Source organism: Sorex fumeus, unplaced genomic scaffold (assembly GCF_029834395.1).
Source record: "Sorex fumeus unplaced genomic scaffold, SorFum_2.1 ptg000001l, whole genome shotgun sequence".
NCBI lineage: Eukaryota > Metazoa > Chordata > Mammalia > Eulipotyphla > Soricidae > Sorex > Sorex fumeus.
In genome coordinates this window covers 1564823-1585750 of record NW_026606058.1, presented here as the reverse complement: position 1 = coordinate 1585750, position 20928 = coordinate 1564823, and the positions used below count along the sequence as shown (strand labels likewise).

Genomic DNA, 20928 nt, shown 5'->3' with positions numbered 1-20928 from the left:
GTATAGCAGGCAGGGTGTTGGCCTTTTATGCAGCTGCCTTGACTTCAAGTCACAGCATACCCTGTGAGTCCCCAAGCCCTGCTAGAAGTGATCCCTGAGGGCAGAGCCGGGCGTAAGTCCTGACTGCCTTTTAGTGTGCCCCCCCCAAATAAATTATTTCTGATAATTATGCATGAAAAACAGTATCATTTCTCTGCCCATTGTCATTGTTCTCATATATATTTGTGAAAACTCCATTTTTAGGCCTCTCAGTTTCTTCTCATTCTCCACTAAAGATGAAATTGATCACGAACATTCTCACGTTTTTCAACTTGGAGATCTTGGAGATCTTTGGGTGTTTTGTTTTGAGGCCACACCAAGCAGTGTTCAGGGATCACTCCTGGCAGGACTTAGGGACCATGTCCAGTACCAGAGAATGAACTCTGGTGAGCTGTGTACAGGGCAAGCACCTTACCTACTATACTATCTTTCCTACTAAACCCCTAGTACTTTAATGCTACCCTTATCATGTCATTATCAGATCCTATATGTTGCTATCTTGGCATTCTCTAAACAATTGTCATTATCATTCTAATAAGCAACTTATCAGAACAGCACAGTCAACTTCCTGGGTTCTCTTCAGTTTATGTACCAATACCAGATTTATTTCCTAGTTCTCTGCAAATAAATTGCAAATAAGTAATAATATTCAGCAAGCGCCCTATGCACTGTACTGTCTCTCCAGTCCCTCAACTCTATACTTTCTTGTGCTGTGGTAAATACCTGTACCATCATTTGAGGTTTTTTTATTCTGCTTTTTGGGTTTTGGGTCACACCCGGCGATGCACAGGGGTTACTCCTGGCTCTGCACTCAGGAATCACTCCTGGCGGTGCTCAGGGGACCATATGGGATGCTGGGAATCAAACCCGGGTTGGCCGCATGCAAGGCTCCAGCCCCCATCCCCATCGTTTGAGTTCTTTAAACATCCTCCTCATGGTGTCACTAAAGTCAGTTCACTGAGTGGGTGGGTGTTGTTTATGTTTTCAATGACTTTGTTTTCACTCACTGAACTTGGGTTTCTACAGATTTTCAACATTGGCTTTCTAGAGTTCTTGCTGTGCTGGGGGTGAGTCTTTGACCCTGGAAGATGCTGAGGGATGAGGCTGGGAGTTGCTTTCCTCCTTTTCTATCTGTCTTCGCTGAATGACAGGAACTGTAACTGGACAGAGTGTAATTTGCTAGGTAGTCTGTGATATGCCACATCTGCGGCTGTGCGCCTCCTGAGCTGTGGTGTGGGACCACTAATATGTCAGGTACAGTGTGGAGACTTCTGGGACAAAGTTGGAAGAGAGGGTCCTGCTTCCCATTCTGAAAAAGGTACAGTGATGTCAGCCAGATGTCACCACTCCTAGAGTGGTGGAGCAGCCGTGAGTTTCTATTCATAATTAACATCATTCTTTTCTGCCTAAAATGCCTTTTTGAGTGTAGCCACACCTAGCTGTGCTCAGAACTTAGTCCTACATCTGCATTCAGGAATCTCTTCTGGCAGGCTTGGGGGATCATAGGAGATGTTGAGGATCAAACCCTGGTAGACTGCATGCAAGGCAAGCTCCCTACCTGCTGGATTATTGCTCTGGCCCCATTTTCTGCCTTGAATGACATTTTTTTTCATCTTCTTTGGGAATATTGCTTTGAATAACAGGCAAAACCACTTTGAAAACTGGAAATTGCTAAGCATTGTTACTGAATTTATCTTGGCCAAAAGCAATTACTGAACACCTTTTCCCAATGTTATTGCCATTATTCAAGGTTGTCCTGAAATTTTTTCAAGCTAAGACATACATGGAGGGAAAAAAAATCAGTCCAATTATTTTTTTGCTTTCAAATTTTTTTAATTGAATTTCGATGAGACCGTTACAAAGCTGTTTATAATTAGCTTTGAGTTAATGACCCAACACTCATCCCTCTACCGGTGTACCTTCACCACGAATGCTCAACTTCCCTCCCACCATCCCCATCACCCCCCTGCCCCCCACAGCCTGCCTCTCTGGTAGGCACTTTTCTTTTTATTGTCTCTCCTTTTGTGCATTATGGTTTGCAATACTTAGGTGCTAAGAGGTCACCATGTTTGCTCAGGGTGTTCAGTATTGTTGGAGTAGCTTTTTTAACTGGGTGGCAGCCCTAGGGTGTGTGTGGAAATGACTGCTGAGGCTTCCAGATGTGCAAGGAGGTGGAGGAAGGTAGTCATCCCAACCCTGAGAAAGTCTGGAGATTTCAGTCACAAAACACACATACCCACATTTTCAGCAGATTAATATCTTGTTGAGGTCTGTCCCAAGATGGTGGAGTCCAGCTGGAGGCATGGCAGTGATTTTTGGATTATGGAAGCAAGTAGCTATTGGGGGCTCTGCCTGGGTGGGCACCAGGCTGACCGCTCCCTTCCTATCTACCCCAGTCTGTTCAGCTTTACTCAGGTCCGAGATTAACTGTGGCTTTTGATCTCTTTTGAGATTTATTTATGGGTCTCTGAAGCAAAGCCAACAGAAGAGCTTAGATGGTGGTGCTTGGAAGTGGGGGTAGGTAGCCCCTCCCATCTTCAAGAAAGCCTGGAGATTTCAGTCAAAAATCTGCACATCCAAACTATCAACAGGTTAATATCTCAGTGAGGCCATTCTAAAACGGTGGAGTCAGGCCAGGAGCATGGCAGTAATCTTGGATTATAGGAGCAAGTGGCTGCTGGTTACTCTGCTTGAATGGGTACCAGACTCACCTGCCCCACCTCTGATTTACCATGGTCTGTTCAACCTTGGTCTAAGATTAACTGCAGCTTTTGATCTTTCAAGATTAATTTATGGATCCCTGAAGTAAGGCCAATAAATGACCTTGTACAGCTGAGCGGGAGGTGCTTTATGGCCCCCACACACCTTACTATTGGCCGTTTAATTTCTTGGGAAACTTGATTTTTTCGGAAACCCGAGTTGTTGGGGTCTGGCCAGAGACACAGTGGCAATTTGGTTTTTGTTTGTTTGTTTGTTTTTTGCTTTTTGGGTCACACCTGGCTATGCTCAGGGGTTACTCCTGGCTTTGCACTCAGGAATTACTCCTGGCGGTGCTCAGGAGACCATATGGGATGCTGGGATTCAAACCTGGGTCAGCCGCATGCAAGGCAAATGCCCTACCCACAGCAGCAATTTGGAGGTATCAGAAAGCCTGAAGAATGCTGATGCACTTGCCCCGCTGGCATAGGTATAAAACACCATAAGGCAAAGATGAAAGACACGTCTCATTTGAATTCATTCTTTTGTTTTCAGCCACACCTGGTGACATGCTCAAGGGTTATTCCAGGCTTTGTGCTCAGGGATTACTCCTGGCAATGCTCAGGGACCATATAGGATGCAGGGGATTAAACTTGGGTCGACGGCGTGTAAGGCAAGTGCCCTTCCCATTGTGCTATTGGTTCAGCCCCTCATTTGGGTTTATTCTAATGAACAGTAATATCACTGTCACTGTTCTCCCGTTGTTCATCGATTTGCTCGAGCAGGCCCAGTAATGTCTCCATTGTGACACTTGTTATTGTGTTTGGCATATCAAATACGTCACGGGTAGCTTGCCAGGCTTTGCTCTGCGGGCGAGATACTCTCGGTAAGGTAGTTTGCCGGGCTCTCCGAGAGGGGTGGAAGATTCGAACCCAGGGAGGCCGTGTGCAAGCCCTACTCACTGTGCTATCACTCCAACCCTGCTATCACTCCAGCCCAAATAGAAATATTTTTTCTTTTACATAATATGAAATCAGTACATTAAAGGTATATAAATAACACATATTTCAAACAAATCCATTAGTAAAAGTGCTTAAAAAAAGTATCAGGCTGGAGTTATAGTACAGTGGGTAGGGAATTTACCTTGCATGCAGCCAACCCGGGTTCGACCCCCAGCATCCCATATGGTCCCTCGAGCAACGCCAGGAGTAATTCCTGAGTGCAGAGGCAGGAGTAACCCCTGAGCATCGCCGGGTGTGACTGCCCCCCAATAAATAAGTAAATAAAAATAGTATCTCCCCTGGATTTGCTAAAATCACTAAGTATAAAACATTAGTTCAGTTCTGACATGTGGAGATAGGAAGCAGCCAGTGTCTTCACTGCAGAGCTCATCCTATCCCAATAATCTGTAAACTCAACATCTGCTTAGACTTTGATCATCCCGGAAATAAAGTGAGAGGTTGTACTGGTTTTTTCTTAAGGTCCTTTGCATCTTACCTCTTTCCAACTCTTCGTGTTCCTAAATGTTACCTTAACTCTAACTTAGGACCTCAAACACACTTTTTTGTCATTTTTTGGCCACACCTAGTGGTTCTCAGGGGTTACTCCTGTGCTCCGAGATCACTCCTGGTCGTCTCAGGAAACCATATGTGGTGCCGGGATAGAACCCAGGCCGGCCACGTGCAAGGCCAGAGCCCCACTTCTGTCCTATTGCTCTGGCCCCTTACAGACATACTTACAAACCCACCTTGCTGGCTTAAAGCTGTGAGTTCGATCTCTAGGTAAAGGCAAAGGTAAAGGCCCTCCCGTTGATCGTCGATTTGCTCGAGCGGGCCCAGTAACGTCTCCATTGGAGACTTTGTTGTTACTGTGTCTGGCACATCGAATACTCTTGGTAGCTTGCCGGGCTCTCCGAGAGGGGCGGAGGAATCGAACTCGGGTCGGCCATGTTGGCCGCGTGTAAGGCGAACGCCCTACCCGCTGTGCTATCGCTCCAGCCCTAGGGTCACCTACAAATGCCAAGAACGGTTCCCAAAGCTCTGCTGTCTGGAACAAACCCCTCCCCCGCACCCTCACACGCCCCCACCTGCCCCCTTCAAGAGCACAAGGCCACTGGCACACAGCCAGGTGTGTGAGCACTGCACCTGAAGAGTGTGGTTCCGAAGTGGGTGGGACCATGGTGTACAAGAGCAAAACTTGGACATCAGCTGACACTTGGCAAGTGAGAATGCAGGAACCACAACTCAATGTGCGATCCAGGCCTGAGTCATAGTACAGTAGGGAGGGTGCTTGCTTGCATATGTGGTCACCCGCAGACCCACCCGAGCACAGAGCCAGGAGTAAGCCAAGTAAGCCCTGAGCACTGCCAGGTATGGCCCCAAACAAACCAAAAGTGTTTGTGGGGACTGGAACAATAGTACAGTGGGTAGGGCGTTTGCCTTGTGCACAGCTGACCCGGGTTCGATTCCCAGCATCCCATATGGTCCCCTGAGCACTGCTTGGAGTAATTCCTGAGTGCATGAGCCAGGAGTGACCCCTGTGCATTGCTGCGTGTGATGCAAAAAGGAAAAAGGAAAAAAAAGTGATTTCCAGATCACTGAACAAAGGGAAGAATTACAATTAGAGGCTGCGGTGATAGTACAGTGGGTAGGGTGCCTGTCTTACATGTGGCCAACTTGGGTTCAATCCCTGGTACCCCATAGGGTTCCATGAGCCTACCAGGAGTAATTCCTGAGTGCAGAGCCAGGCCTAACCCCTCAGCATCACTGTGGTCCTGAAACCAAAAAACTATTACAACCACCAACACCTTGTTGGTATTGCAGTGATAAGCGGCACCCCCATCTGTGGTGCTTGCAGTGTCCAGAGCTTTGTTTGCCAGATTCCCACGATTGTAGAAGCACACAAATGATGGGTGTGGCACTGCCCAGAGACTCTGAGGGACACAGCTGCGTGCAGTGCTCACCATTCTGCCTGTCTTTATTGGGGTGCCCCTTGAGGTCACACTCCTTCTGGTACAGCCAGAAATCATCTCTGGTGCCAGGAATGAGACAAGAGTGGACAGTCTCACACAGTGCATGTGAAACCAGGGATTTGAACTCACGACTGGATGCGTGCAAGGCCAGGTACCCAAGCTTCTGTTTTACTGTAGGTCAAAAAGGCAAGTATTTCTTTTTGGTTTTGTTTTGGGCCACAGTTGGCAGTGCTCAGGGTTTATTTCGGCTCTGCACTCAGATATATTTGGCGGACCACACTGGGTGCCACGGATTGAACTCGGCCGCATGCTAGACAAAACTTCTGCCTGCTGTTACTATCCTTCCTTTTAAAAATCTTTTTTTTTCTTTTTGGGTCACACCCAGCGATGCAGAGGGGTTACTCCTGGCTCTGCACTCAGGAATTACTCCTGGCAGTGCTCAGGGGACCATATGGGATGCTGGGAATCAAACCCAGGTCGGCCGCGTGCAAGGCAAACGCCCTACCCGCTGTGCTATTATTGCTCCAGCCCCTCCCTTTTAAAATTCTTGAGGCCGCATCCAGTGGTGCTCAGGAGTTACTCCTGGCTCTGCATCCAGGGAACACCCTGTTTGGCTACCTGCATGCAAGGCAACTGCCTTATTCACTATGCTCTGGCCCCAGGCATACATTTCTTGGGGGGAACTCTCTTGGAGGTGCTGAGGTCACAGCCACATCCAAAACAAATGCTTTCATTTCTGCACTGTCTCTACCACCCAGAAGGATACTTTAGTTTGGGGTGACTACACCTGGCTGTGCTCAGGGGTTACTTCTGGCAGGCCTCCGGGGGTCATACGAGGTGCCAGGTATTGAACTTGGGTTAGCTGCCTGCAAGGATAGTGCCTTCTCTTCTGTACTCTCTGGCCCCCAAAGGTGGCTTCATTTAACAAAAATATTGGAGCATTTGGTGAAGTGCCCATTCTCCACAACACTGCCAAGCTCCAAATCGCCAGAAGTGAGTTTTAATGGGCACATGAAATCAAGGGTCCAAGTATTTAGGAATTGTGGATTCCAGTGGATACTTATTCTGACCCAATGCTAGCAACAGTAAATGCTAAAACTAAAATCTCACCATTCTTTTTTGACTTCTTGAAGTAAATCTTCCTTTTAAATCTTTTTTTTTTTTTTTTTTTTTGCTTTTTGGGTCACACCCAGCAATGCTCAAGGGGTTACTCCTGGCTTTACACTCAGGAACTACTCCTGGCGGTAAAATCTCACCATTCTTCAGCGGAGGAAAACCCTACAAATTGCTATAAAAGGAGACGCAAAATGAGCTAAATTCCCAAACCCTTTTTCACTTACGAACTTCACTATAACCTTCTTGGACTTTCTGTGCCTACTTCAGCAGATCGTACATTATCATGTATACACCAGTTTTGAGAGATTGATTTCTTTGGGGGGGGGGGGGGGCGGGGAGGGTGAGGGGCACTGGGCCACATCAAACAGTGCTCAGGAATCACTCCTAGCAGTGCCGTATGGACTGCCAGGGATCGAACACGGCTGGCCACGTGCGAAGGCCAAGTGCCCTGCCCGCTATTGATTTCTTCCAACCTCACTCCGGAGGAAAGGCCGTCTGCCTAGCTCATGGGTCTACTGAAGGTGAAGAGAGACGGACCCTTACCTTGGCCTCTGTTTCAAGAAAAGCTTCTCTCTGCTCCAAGCTGAGGTCATACGTGTCAAAAACACTCAGCCATACACCCGCTTATGTCTAAACTCTGATGGCATTTTCCCCACAGGGACTGCTGTGATGGAGGTCACCTGAAGGCCCAGCTCCAACCACTCGGAATATGGGAATGACCATGCCACATTTAAAAATAACTCTTTAATCATATGCACATATGGGGAAAGGGTAGCACCAGGCTGACCGGGGGAGGACAGACGTCCCCTTGAGTCCCAGGACCGCCGGCACAGTTTTGAGCTCAGACACAACGGAGTGGGGCTGGGCAGGAGGAAGAAGACGAGAGAGTCACGGGGCGGAAAGGCAGGGCCGCAGCAGCGTCAGTCGGTGGACTCCAGCACGGACTCGCTTAGAGCCAGGTCCCAGTAGTGCTCTGCCCCGTGCTTTTTGAAGTGCTCCCGAGCCATGTTCTCTGTCGGGCACTGTTTGAACTTCATCTCCCCAAAGCTCCGGTCTTTGGCTGTACCCTGGGAAGGAGACAAGCCATGTAACAGGAGCACCGGCCTTTCTCATTTACAGCAGCTGTATTCTTGCTACCCGGTGACGCGGGGGCCTGCTCCTAGGACCGGAGCTGCTTACTCCCACCAGTGCCGAGGGACCATGGAGCGTGAGAACAGTCCAGGTCTCCCCCACATGCAGAGGATATGCACAAGCCCCCTGAGCCACCTGCCTGGCCCAGCCATGCTAGGATTTTTTGGGTTGCTGAGTCACATCCGGTGATGATCAATTTACTCCTGGCTGGGCTCAAAGGACCGTATGTGATGCTGGGGACTGAACATGGATCCAAAAACCACCACACAAATAGGACTAGCAGGCCAGAGTACTAACACAGCAGGAAAGGTTCTTGCAAGACCCGGGTTCGATCCCCGGCACCCCATATGGACCCAGAGCCAGTATTAACCCCTGAACACCTCTGGGTGTGACCCAAAAATAGGGCTGTAGTGATAGTACAATGGGTAAGGCGAGTGCCTTGAACGCTGCCAACCCTGGTTTGATCCCTGGCATGAGATATGGAGGTTCCCTGAGCACAGAGCCAGAAGCCGGCCCTGAGCACTGCCCAGTGTGGTCCCATAAACATTAAAAAAAAAAAAAAAAAAAAAAGGTAAACCTTGTGCAATGACAAAATCAATTCTAGCCTTCTTTGCCCCTTTGGGTATTCTGGCATTTTACTGAATGCAGATGCACAAATGTTTCCTTTTTTTTTTTTTTTTGGCTGGAAGACAAGCAAATGTAAGCTCTGAGGCTTGGAATGAAGAATAAACCTGGGGGTCGGGGGGTCGCAGCCATAGTCCAGCAGGTAGGAGGGAGTTTACAGATGACTGATCTAGGTTCGATCCCTGGCCTCCAATATGGTCCTCTAAGCACCGCCAGGAACAATTTCTGAGTGCAGATCTAGGAGTAACCCCTAAGCATCGCCAGGTGTGACCCCAAAACAAAACAAAACAAAACAAAAATAAAAAAAGACTTCAGCCTGAAGTTTTAAGGAGCAGTTAAAAGGACGCCTGAGAGCACTCACTGGGCCGGAGCCCGTGCCTACGTGCAGGAGTTCTGGCTTTGATCCCTGGCTCCAGAGTGGTCCCCCAAACACCAGAAGGAGTGACCCCTGGGCACTATTAAGCCTTAATTTCCTCCAGGGGGCTGGACAGAACTAGATTCTTTTCTTGTTTTTGTTCTTGGGTCACACCTGGCGACGCACTGGGGTTACTCCTCCTGGCTCTGCACTCAGGAATTACTCCTGGCGGTGCTCGGGGGACCCTATGGGATGCTGGGAATCGAACCCCGGTCAGTGGCGTGCTAGGCAAATGCCCTACCCGCTGCGCTATCGCTCCAGCCCCAGATCCCAATGAGGAGGCTACAGCAGAACCTGGCTTGCGTAGGAACCTAATACAAGACTAATTCCTAAGGCCTCTCATAGAAATGAAAGGTACGGTGGAAGGGCTGGAACAGCAAGCATGTCGGGGATCCTATGAGACAAAGAAGTAGTATGACGTGTTTTGCAGGCATAAATTGGAGGAGTTTGGGGCAAAAGAAGCAATTACGAAGAGAAGGGTCTTTGTAGGGTCTTTGTATTTGTCGGGGCGGAGCCCAGAACCCAGCAATAGAGGGTTTATTCCCGACCCTGTGCTCAGGGGAACTGAACCTGGGGCAGCTGTGTCAAAGACAAGTGCCTTCCCTGTTGTCCTATCACTACGGCCCAAAGAGTGGTTTCAAAGGACCAAGCAATAAGGAACTATTTCAAAAGTGCAATCTGGGGGAGAAGGTCACATTGGGGGTGCTCAGGGCTTATTCCTGGCTCTGTATTCAGGGACTGCCCCTGGCATTGCCTGAGGGACCATATGAGACACCAGGATTAAACCCATGTTGCAAAGGGCAAGGTAAGCATCCTACCCAGAAGATGCAACGCTAAACAAAGAATTGGTATTGCAAAGTCCTCATTTCCTTTGTAATAGTGTCCTTTTGGTGTATTTTTGGGAACCCATACCTGGTGCTTGGCAGCTCTACCCAGGCTTGAAGAGAGTGATGTGGGCTGGAGATCTACCCTAGGGATCCAGTGTAGAGCCGAGACTAGCCTGTGGGGCGTTGGGGAGGAGAGTCGGGCCGTACCTGACAATGCTTCTAAGTTCTGGGTGGTTGGGGTTCGCTCTCAGAGATACTTCAGAGGAATGTGCTGGGCCGAGAATGACAGAGTGGACCACCAATGCAGGTGAGACACATAGAGAGGCCCAATTATTTGGTGGAGGATAAAAAATTAGACTTTTGGTAGTGAAGTCTGCAGCAGTGCATAAAACTATGTTGAATTACACCGCTGTATACCTGAAATTTACAGATTATAAACCAATGTACCTCAATAAAAATTTATTTATAAGACTATTAGTCTGGAGAGATAGTATAGGTTTGAACACACTGGCCTTTGCCTAGAGTCCATCTGGTTCCCCATACAGCCATCAGACTGTGCCAGAGTGATTCCTGAATACAGAGCCAGGAGTGATCCCTGAGTATTGCTGGGTGTGACCCAAATCCACCCCCCCAACACCCCCACCAAACAAACAGAAAATACCAACAATAACCCTTTAACTTTTTTTTTGGTTTTGTTTTTGGGGAACGGCCGGCAATGCTCAGGGCTAACTCCTGGCTCTGTATTCAGGATCACTCCTGATGGGGTCTGATGACATTATGTGGTGCCAGGGATTGAGCCCGAGTCTGCCGTGTGCAAGGCAAACACCCTACCCTCTGCACTATTGCTCCAGCCCCACAACTTTTACTTTCCAAACAAAAAGGTCCTACGTAAAGGCCAGAGAGAAGGGCAAGAGGTTCAGCTGCATTCTCTTTCCCAGACAAGCAGCAAACAGCCAACTAAGGTTCAATCTCTTCGATTTCAGCACCTTCTACGGTCCCGCCTGGAACTCTGAGAATGACCCAGAGCACAGTCACAGGTAGGTCCTGAGCACCCCCAGATGCCATGCAATCTCCTCTCCAAAATGTTCCTACTTAATCAATGATTTCATCACATTTAGCAAACCACTATTAATGTAATAATCTAAAGCCTAAAAAACTGACACTGTGATGGGAAAATGAAGCCCATGTTTTATTTCGATTTTGGCATCACACCTGAGGGTGCTCAGGTCTACTCCTGGCTCCATGCTCAGGGATCACCCCTGGAAGGTCTCAGAGGACCAAAAGTGGGCTTCGGAGACTGAGCCAGAGTCAGCCAAATGCTACCTCCTGTTCTCTCTCTGGCCCCCGAACATTACTTCCAAATCTGGTGTATCTTTCACTATGCTCCCTCCAAAATCTCACTATTCATTTCCCTCTTTGCAAGTCTCACATTCATGATTCTCAAATTCATCTGAGAATCTGTATTCTTAGGACCAGCTTTCCATACTCTTCCCAGATGGCAGAATTACGTATGTTTTTGACGTAACTAAAAAATGTAATCAGAAGACTCAGCTGGCAAACAGTTAACAATTCCAAGAAGAAAATACAAACTACTTACGGAATTCATCATAGTTTTACCATTCCATTGTTGCATTTGAATACTATAAACCAGTGGTTTTCAATTGATGCTGGTCTGAAGGTGTAAAAAAGATTAAAAACTGGGCTGGAGAGATAGTACAGCGGATAGCGCATTTGCCTTGCACATAACTGACCCAGGTTCAATCCCCGGCATTGCATATGGTTCCCCGCGCCACCCTGAGTAATACCTGAGAACGGAGTTAGGAGTAATTCTGAGCCCTGCTGGGATGTCCCCAAAGCAAACAGACAAAACCTGCTATCAGGTGCGGCTTTGATCCCTGGGTGGCACATGGTCTCCGGACACTCCATTACCAACGGACACACGGCTCTTTTTTTTTTGCAGGGAATTGGGGCCCACAGCCACTGGTGCTCAGGGCTCACTCTGGAATTACTCCTGGTCGGGCTCGGGGAGCTCATATGGAGTGCTGGGGATTGAACCCAGGTCAGCTGTGTGCAAGGCAAGTGCCTACCAGCTGTACCATCTCTCCAGCCCCAGTCCCACAGCACATCTGGTGTGGTCCCCAAACCAAACCACCACCAAGACCTAGAAGAGACAGTTTTCTCCCCCAAGAACACTTACCTCCCAGGGACTGGATATATAGTACAGCGGGTAGGATATTTGTTCTGCACACGGCTCACCCGGGCTCAATCCCGGGCATCCCACATGGTCCTCTGAGCACCGCCAGGAATAGTTCCTGAGTGCAGAGCCGGGAGCAACCCCTGAGCATTGCGGGGTATGGCCCCCAAACAAAAAAAAAAAAATACAATTAAAAAAGATCACTTACCTCCCAGACAAGCACACATTTGTTGGTTTTCTTCACAGCTTCCTCATCAGATTCTTCATCATCTGGAGAAAAAAACACAGCTAAATCTTTCTCTAGACTTAGACTACAGAATTCAGGCGTGAACACTAGCCAAGGCTACCCAAATCCTTAAGATAGTGCCGCCCTTTCCCATGTGCCGCCCTTTCCCATGTGCTGGGATCAATAGCATCTGTTTCTCCTCTTTTTCCGAACTAGACTAAGGCTGAAAATAATTCCAAACATTCCTTTAGCACCTCATATATACCATATAGTGCCAGACAGAACAAGGAACTAAATGAAAAAAACTCTAGTAAAACTTTGCTCTCGTTTCTTAGAGAGGAAGTCTCTTGATGTCAAAGCAAGGAACCTCTCTAGTGTCATAGATGGGTGTGGGAAACAGAGGAAATGAAGATACCTTAGAAAAACTTGCAAAACTGGTGCAGCACAGCGAGGAGAGTGCTGGCTTTGCATGGGCCGACCGAGTTCAATAGCCAGCATCCTAAATAGTCCCCTGAGCACGGCAGGAGTGATCCCTGAGCACTAAGCACCATCGGGAGCAGCCTCCAAACCGTACTGGTCAATCATTAAAAAATGTGGCTTGAAGATACAAAAAGTACTTGGGGGTCGGGGGCAAGGCTCAAGTGGTAGGGCACGTGCTCTGGATGTGTGGAATCGCAGGCCCGTAGGTTCGAAGGTTCGAGCCCTGGAAATTTATCAACACCACCACCCTCCCCAACCTCAGCACCACAGGAACAGCCCTGGTTGCTCCTAAGCACTGCCAAGAGTGGACTGGAGGGGAAGAAAAAGCGCTTAATTTAAGGACAAAAAGTAGGAAGGAGCCAAAATCAGGAAAAAAAAAAAAATCACAAAGATACTGCAGACGTTCACTAGCAATTCAGGTCCTTCAAAGGAGGAACGAATAAATATTGGTGGAAAAATCACAGCCAGGAAAACTTGAAAAATATGCAGAGATAACATACGACAGAGCTGGGTAGGGGTTAATAAAATAGCGCAGGGGGTTAAGGCTCTTGCTTTGCACACAGGCAGCCAACCCTAGTTCAGTCCTGATACTGCACATAGTCCCCCGAGCACCAGGCGTGATTCCTGAGCAGTCAGGAGTAAGCCATGAGCACTGCTGGGTAAAGCTGGGTAAAATAATTCTTAAAAAACCGCATTTTTTAAACAAATCAAGAGCTACTGGTTTTTTCTTCCTGTTTTCCAAGGGGGACGGGGGCGGAAACACCTAACACTGCTCAGGATTACTCCTGGCTCTGTGCTCAGACGACCATATGTGGTACCTGGGACTGAACCCAGGTTGGCCACCCTGTTGTACCGTCCCTCCGACCCCAGAGTTGGTTACTTGCAGTTTTTCCTGGAGTGTTGAAAAACTTCTGGGCTGAGCCATACTGTACCCGGCCCCAAAGTAGAATTTCTCACCTCGGGAACTTTTAAAACAAATCAATGCGCACATGAAGTGCATCGCTTGCTGACTGAATGTCCAAATTGACCACACTCATTTATCCAGTCTCTGGTTCTCGGGCAGACACGGAACCAGCTGAAAGGCCTTAAGCAGAGTAACTACTGTCCAGGACGTGGACTACAATGATTTCTACACAAACGACCAGCATGCTCGTAGTCCGGATGCATCTTTCTAAATCCCTAAGCATTACCTCGAATTGGCCGGCAAGAGTGCCTGAGAGAAGAGCGGCAGAGCCGCGCCCCCCCCCCCCGCCCCATACTCCCTCTCGCCCCATTCACCGTCTCCCTTGGTGTTCGAGGTCTGTTCATCCCACTTTATCCGATGCAGCATAAGACGCTTAAATTTCTTCTGGGCTTTGGGGCCTAGAAACAGAGGAGGAGAATTTTGCCAGTGCTGAGGAAGATCCTCTGAGCTCATGAATGTTCAGGCACTACTGGGGCTACCGAAGCAACCCACCCCAGGAACCACATCTTCGGTTCTTCGACCCCAACACCGACAGAAAAAGAGCCCCAGCTACTATGCCCGTGTGGCTCGACATCGAATCTTGCTCCTCTCCCCGCCACGCTGCTCTTTCACATCAAGGCCCAGCGCCGCCTGGGGACAGTCGCCCGTTTTCCAGACTCACCCCCTTCCACTACCACCACGTTGACATCCTTGTGCAGTACCACTACCCCCGTCAGGTACAGCTGCCCAGCATTGGCCTCAATCTTGAACTTCTTGGCTGGGTTGCTCAAATTTCGAACTCTGGAGAAGGGAAAGTTTAGGATCCAAAGTGATTTTCTCTCTAAAAACAAAGGCCGCTGATGGAAGTAAACAGACTAATGTTTAAAAGGGAGGGCTGATGAGTCCACAAGTATTTCCAGCACCTAATGCTTCCCCAAAGTCAAGCACCACATACCTTAGTACTACAAGGACCATGTGAAAGGATACGCTAACAATGAAAGAGGTAAAGTCGCTCAGAAACATCGATAAGCTAGTTGTTCTTGACAACATAAATACCAAACAACTCTTTGACTTGAGTTGCTAATAATGCAGTCATGTTATATATTTAGGATATCAGAAGGACACGAGAAGGACTGTAAGCAGCAACAACCTGTTTTGAACAAGTGGTCCTCATACATCAAGAACAGAAAAGAGGGGCTGGAGCAATAGCACAGCGGGTAGGGCATCTGCCTTGCACGCGGCCGACCCGGGTTCGATTCCCAGCATTCCATATGGTCCCCTGAGCACCGCCAGGAGTAACTCCTGAGTGCAGAGCCAGGAGTAACCCCTGTGCATCGCCGGGTGTGACCAAAAAAAAAAAAAAAAAAAAAAAAAGAAAAAACAGAAAAGAGACTTTTTGGGTAAGTGCCTTTCTGCATTGTTAGAATTAAACAACAGGGGCTGGAGTGATGCACAGCAGGTAGGGCATTTGCCTTGCATGCGGCCGACCCGGCCTCGATTCCCAGCATCCCATGTGGTCCCCCAGCACCGCCAGGAGTGATTCCTGAGTACAGAGCCAGGAGTTACCCCTATGCATCGCTGGGTACAACCAAAAAAGCAAAAAAAAAAAAAAAAAAAGGGTAAACAGTATTCAACAACAACAACAAATTTAAAAAATTTAGGGATCCCAATGATAGCATGGCTGTAGAGGGTTTGCCTTGCACAAGGCCAATCCAGGCTTGATCCCTGAGCACTGCCTGGTGCAGCCCCCAAACAAAACAAAACAGCACTAATTTTATGATTATTACTATGTTAAACTTTTTTAAAGAATTACTGATTATGAGTGAATTTTAAAAACAGAAGATATATATGCACTTCATGTAAAAGAGTAGGATGAAGATAAATTAACAGAAAGGTGAAAAATAGTCACACCACACAAAGTTCATTTTGGAGTGGTATTAAAGGATTACTGCCAATACATCAGAATATTAATTACTGCGCCTAAAAACCTTGAATGCTTCCCTAGATTAGCAGAGGCTATTTGACTCTTCACAAAGGACTGGAGTCTCATCAGCACCTTGGACAGCTAATTCTTCCTTCACCCCCTTTAGCATCAGTAGAATAAATTTCGGGGCAAATGCTACGACTCCGTGATCGCATGTACACTTCAAACGTATGAGACCTTGGGTCTGACCCTCAGCGCCCAAAGAAAATCTTTGGTTTTGGAGGGGGTTCACTCCGAACCATGTGTGTCCGGGGGACGTGTGTGGCGCTGGCCACCGAATCTGGGGCCCCTGCTGCAAAGAATGCGCTGAGTCCCTCGAGCTCTCCCCCCGGCCCTGAGTGGGTCTGCAATCCACAGCGCTGCAGCAAGATTCAGTAGCTTCTGGTTCCTCCAAGGCTTGTCGCCAGGGAGCAGGGCAGCACCAGGTGTGCTTCTGGAAAGACTGCAGCGTCCGTCTCAGCACTTGGAACAGGCCAGCCCAGGGCGGACACCTACCTATACACAGATATGTGCACCCCCTGTGAAATGTCTTCTTTAAGCTTTTTAATTTTCTTGACCTTTCTCTGTTCCGCTGTGAGCTTCCGGGCAGCGTTAGCCTCTTCGTGCGCTCTGTCGTGACAGGAAGGACATCCACAAGTGAGAAAGGCATTGAAGCTCAGAGGCAGGGCTGAGGGAGAGACAGAGCAACAGAGGACTCTCCCCTCCCGCCGACGACGGGGCCCCCTCCAGAGTCGGGAAGGTTCCTGCCCTTGGCTCCACCCGTCCCGCCCCACAGCACTTACTTCTGCCTTTTCGCCATCTGTGCTCTGACATGGGCTTCTACCTTCGTGGGGTCTTGAACAGCTTCTGTTCCTAACACTCTCATCAGATTCGAAATTCTCACTGCAATGAAGAGAATGGAAACTGGTCTTAGTCATCGTTCCCCCTGGCACACCACTCACTTTTATGACCAACTTGTATTGCTGACCTATTGCAAAACTCTGTTTAAAACCTGACTTCCTCCATGGAAGAACTCATACCTCAAAAACCCAAACCAGGGGCTGGAGCAATAGCACAGCGGGGAGGTCGTTTGCCTTGCACGCGGCTGACCCGAGTTCGATTCCCAGCATCCCATAGGGTCCCCAGAGCAGTGCCAGGAGTAATTCCTGAGCGCAGAGCCAGGAATAACCCCTGTGCATTGCCAGGTGTGCCCCAAAAAGAAACAAACAAATAAAGCCAACCCAATCAACTTTCAGCATTTTTGTAGAAAATTACACAATTTAGGGGCTAGAGACAGCACAGCGGGGGTAAGGTATTTTGCCTTGCTTATGCCTGACCTGAGTCCCATCCCTGGCATCCCCGATGGTCCCCCAAGCACCACCAGGAGTGATCCCCAAGCACAGAGCCAGGAGAAACCCCTGAGAACCACTGGTATGACCCAAAAACCAAAACCAAAAGAAAATAAGACCACAATTTAAACAGTACACACTTACATTGCTTAAAAAAAAAAACAAATGAACAGAACTTCATTTTTTTTGTAGTTTTCAACTGATTATAACATAGCCTTTAAAGTTCCTTTACATAACAGTGCTGATTCAAAATAATATCAAGTGGCAGTTTTACTTTTTGAATGCTAAGAATTACATACATAATTAACTGCTACCTTTATGTATTTCAAGACCACCAGTCTTTCAGGAACATCAGTGTTACGTGGTTAGTAATAACTGAAAGTAAGTTTTAAGGGCCAGAGATATTTAATGAGCTAAATTACATGTTTTAAATACAGGAGACCCAGATTTGATCTTTGGCAACACGTGGTCCCCAAACATCTCATGGGTGGACTCAAGCATCCCAATCCTTAAGCCTGTTTTTTGGGCCACACCTGGCACTATGCGGCAGACCACGTGCTACCAGAGATGACAGCTGTTCTGCTGCTGCTAAGCCCTCACTGCAAATCCCACAATAGCTTCCCTCTCTTTTAGTTTGTTTTGTTTTGGGGCACCCAGCGTGCTCAGGGCTTAGTCCCGGCTCTGTGCTCAGGGATCACTCCTGGTGGGACTCAGGAGTCCATCCACGGAGCTGCGATTAAACTGGGGTGAGCTGCGCGACATCTTATCATCTCATTCCTACTTTGGACAAACTGGCAGGCGACCGAATGCAACCTGCCCAAACGGCAGAGTCTGGCAAACTCCCCGTGGCGTCCCCAATATGCCAAATACCAGTAACAATGAAGGGTCTCATTCTCCTGACCCTGAAAGGGCCTTGAATATGGCACTTTTTAAAAAATCTCAGGGGTAGGACGAAGGAGACGTTACTGGGGCCTGCTCGAGGCAATCAAGGAACAATAGGATGGTCGTGATGATGTCGGAGTTGCACGCAGAGGAAGCAACTTTAGCGCACTCCTCAGTCCCTGTCCCACAAAGCTTTAAATGACTTAATAAGGACATCAAGGGCTGGAGTGATACAGCACAGCAGGTACAGTGCTTGTCTTGCATGTATCTGACTGGAGTTTGATCCCTGCCACCACATCCGGTCCCTTAAGCCCTACCAGGAGTGATCCCAGAGCACAGATCCAGGAGTAAGCCCTGGGCACTATCAGGTGTGTCCTCACCGCACCTCCCCAACCCCACCAAAAAGGAGTATCAATCTAAAACATAGGGAAGAAAAGCAAAATCCACAAACACCCAAGAATGACTCGGAGAAACAGAAAGAACCCCCAACTAGAGATGCTGCAGTTTCCTAGGACTGAAGCAGCCACGACATCGCCGAGTGCCCAGGACTGCCTGCCTGGCCCCAACATATACGCACCTTTGGGCTCTGGAGGGGGCATGAGGCCCAGCCGGACTTTTTCTTGTAGCTCCTTCTGCGCTTCCCTCCTTGTTTGTCTCCGAAGTTTCTTTTGTTCCTTCTTGGTAAGATAGACGCCCAGAGTAACTGGCGTGTCACTGTCGACTTGCCAAGGAGAGAAAGGAACGCATCAAAGCATTATTTCAATAATGGCAATTCTGACAATCTTATTAAATAACTTGGGTGACTATCAATCACATTTGAAAGACTATCCGGTTTGGGGGCTGGAGCGACAGCACCGCAGGTATGACTTTGCCTTGCACACAAATGACCCGGGTTTGCTCCTGGAATCCCATATGGTCCCCTGAGGACGCCAGGAGTGATCCCTGAATGCAGATCCAGGAGGAAGCTTGGAACATTGGTGGGTGAGGTCCCAAAACAAAAAATCTTTAGCTGTTTTATTTTTAGACTAGAGGTGATATTCTTTCATTCGTACGTTGCCTGATTTAGAAAACATTTTATTTACGAAACGTAAAAGGAAGCGGAAAATAGGGAATGTGGACAGAGTACAGCACCCAGGTCGGCTATATATAAGGCGAACGTAGCTGACCCGGATTTGATCCCTCGCGCCCCATATGGTCCCCCAAGTACCACCAAGAATGACCCCTGAGCACAGAACCAAGAGTAATATTGGTGTGACCCAAAGCAAACAAATAAATAAATAAAAGAGTCAGGGAAGCTCCTGGATCGCGTAAAGGGTCTTTGTTTTTTGGCTTTGGGGTCACACCTGGTGATGCTCAGGGTTACTTCTGGCTCCGCACTCAAGAATCACTCCCGGCAGTGCTGGGGGGAGGCCATATGGGATGCGGGGATCGAATCTGGTCCAGCTACACGCAAGGCAACTGCCCTACCCGCTGGACTCTCTCCAGCCCTGATACTACTTTTTGCCATATACTATCACTCTGGCCCCTATATGTTTTTTGTCTTTAATTTTGCTTTCTTTCTTTTTTGAGGGGGTCACACCAGGCTGTACTCGGGAGTTACTCCTGGCTCTGCACTAAGGAATTACGCCCGGAGACGCTCAGGGGACCATATGGATGCTGGGGATCGAACCCAGGTCAACCGCATACAAAGCAAACGCCTTACCCCCACTCTACAATCGCTCCGGCCCCAAGTGAAGGGGCTTTTTAAGCAGGACTCACGGATTTTTACAAAAGCTTTTGGGGGGGAGGGGCGTTCACACCAGGCAGAACTGGGGTCATTCCTGGGGATGCTTGGCAGACCACGATGTGTTAGGGATTAAACTTACATGCAGAGCATGTGCTTATGCCCTAAAATAGCACTCTTATCTTACAGAGCCCTGCTTCTTTAAGCAGCTGAACCTTTCAGTCAACTGAAGCATGGTGAGACAGAAACAAATCCAGAGCTACTCTCTCTCGAGCCCTGCCCAAAACAGGGTTATTTCATGGTTTTCTGAGGTGCCAGGTGTTGAACCCAGGGCCTGATATGCTGGACAGAGCAACGTTTATGCCCTACTGCTGCTCACCATTTTTTCCGTTTTGGGTCACACTCAGAGATGCTCAGGGCTTATTCCTGGCTCTGCACTAAGGGATCACTCCTGGGGGCCTGGGGGACCATACAGGGTGCCAGGGATCAAACCCAGGTTGGCTGTGTTCAATGCAACAGCCCTTTCCTTTTACTTTTCTTAAGTATCTTTCTCAGCAGCGCTTGGAGGCCATATGGAAAGCCACGGATAGAACCAGGGTTGGTTGCGTGAAGGCAAGTGACTTACCCACTGGACCCTCTGGCCACATCCTATTATTATTATTTTTTGGTGGGGGGGGGCTGGGCTACACCTGGTGGTGCTCAGGGCTTACTCCTGACGGTGCTCAGGAGACCATGTAGAGTGACAGGGATCGAACCTGGGTGGACTGAGTGCAAGGCCAGCCCCCTCGTCCTATCATTCTGGCCCTCTAAATCTATTTTTCTGAATTTACTGGAGAGCATAAAGCAAAGTTACCGAAATATATTTTTCTCTCTTCATCTCAAACCTGATCCAAGTGTTAGAACCTATTTTTAAGTAGGCCTATCAGTGACAAGTGTCATCTCTACACATGAGGTTTAGTTTCAGAGATGTACCCAAGGGAAACTGCTAGTTAAAAAAAAAAAAAAGCCTTGGGGTCAGAGAGCTTCTGAGCACCACTAGGAGTAATTCCTGAGTGCAGAGCCAGGAGTTTCCCCTGAACATTGCCAGCTGTGGCCCCCCACCCCCCCGAAAGAAAGTAAGAGTCTCAAGGAAAATCCTTCTCTTTAGACTGAGTCATACTGTTTTTCTTCACTTTTGTTTTGGGGGCCACACCTAACATTGGTTTGGGGCTATTCCTGGCTCCACGTTTAGGGTGTGGGAATCAAAAGCCAGGTCTCCGGCACACGAAGTATGTCCTCAGCCCACTGTGCCATTTCTTGGAACCAAGCCAGTAAGACTTTGAAGAGAGGGGCCGGAGCAACAGCACAG

The 20928-nt window shown here is 48.4% G+C and overlaps 1 protein-coding gene across 4 annotated transcripts in view; it reads right to left on the bottom strand.

Moving 5' to 3' along the window:
- Window positions 1–7548: 7548 nt before the first annotated feature.
- PRPF3 (pre-mRNA processing factor 3) overlaps window positions 7549–20928 on the bottom strand; it is a 29633-nt gene continuing 16253 nt past the window's right edge. For 3 of the 4 annotated variants that reach the window (XM_056134847.1, XM_056135549.1, XM_056136729.1), the window contains 7 exons: window positions 18435–18578; window positions 16430–16529; window positions 16143–16256; window positions 14346–14464; window positions 13999–14082; window positions 12223–12284; window positions 7549–7890 (listed from right to left, as the gene is read on the bottom strand). In XM_056134847.1, the coding sequence (XP_055990822.1) occupies window positions 7744–7890; window positions 12223–12284; window positions 13999–14082; window positions 14346–14464; window positions 16143–16256; window positions 16430–16529; window positions 18435–18578 (770 nt within the window). In that variant the 3' untranslated portion in view covers window positions 7549–7743. Of the gene's footprint in view, window positions 7891–11417; window positions 11493–12222; window positions 12285–13998; window positions 14083–14345; window positions 14465–16142; window positions 16257–16429; window positions 16530–18434; window positions 18579–20928 lie in introns of all 4 variants that reach the window. The other variant, XR_008795371.1, reaches the window with a different exon arrangement.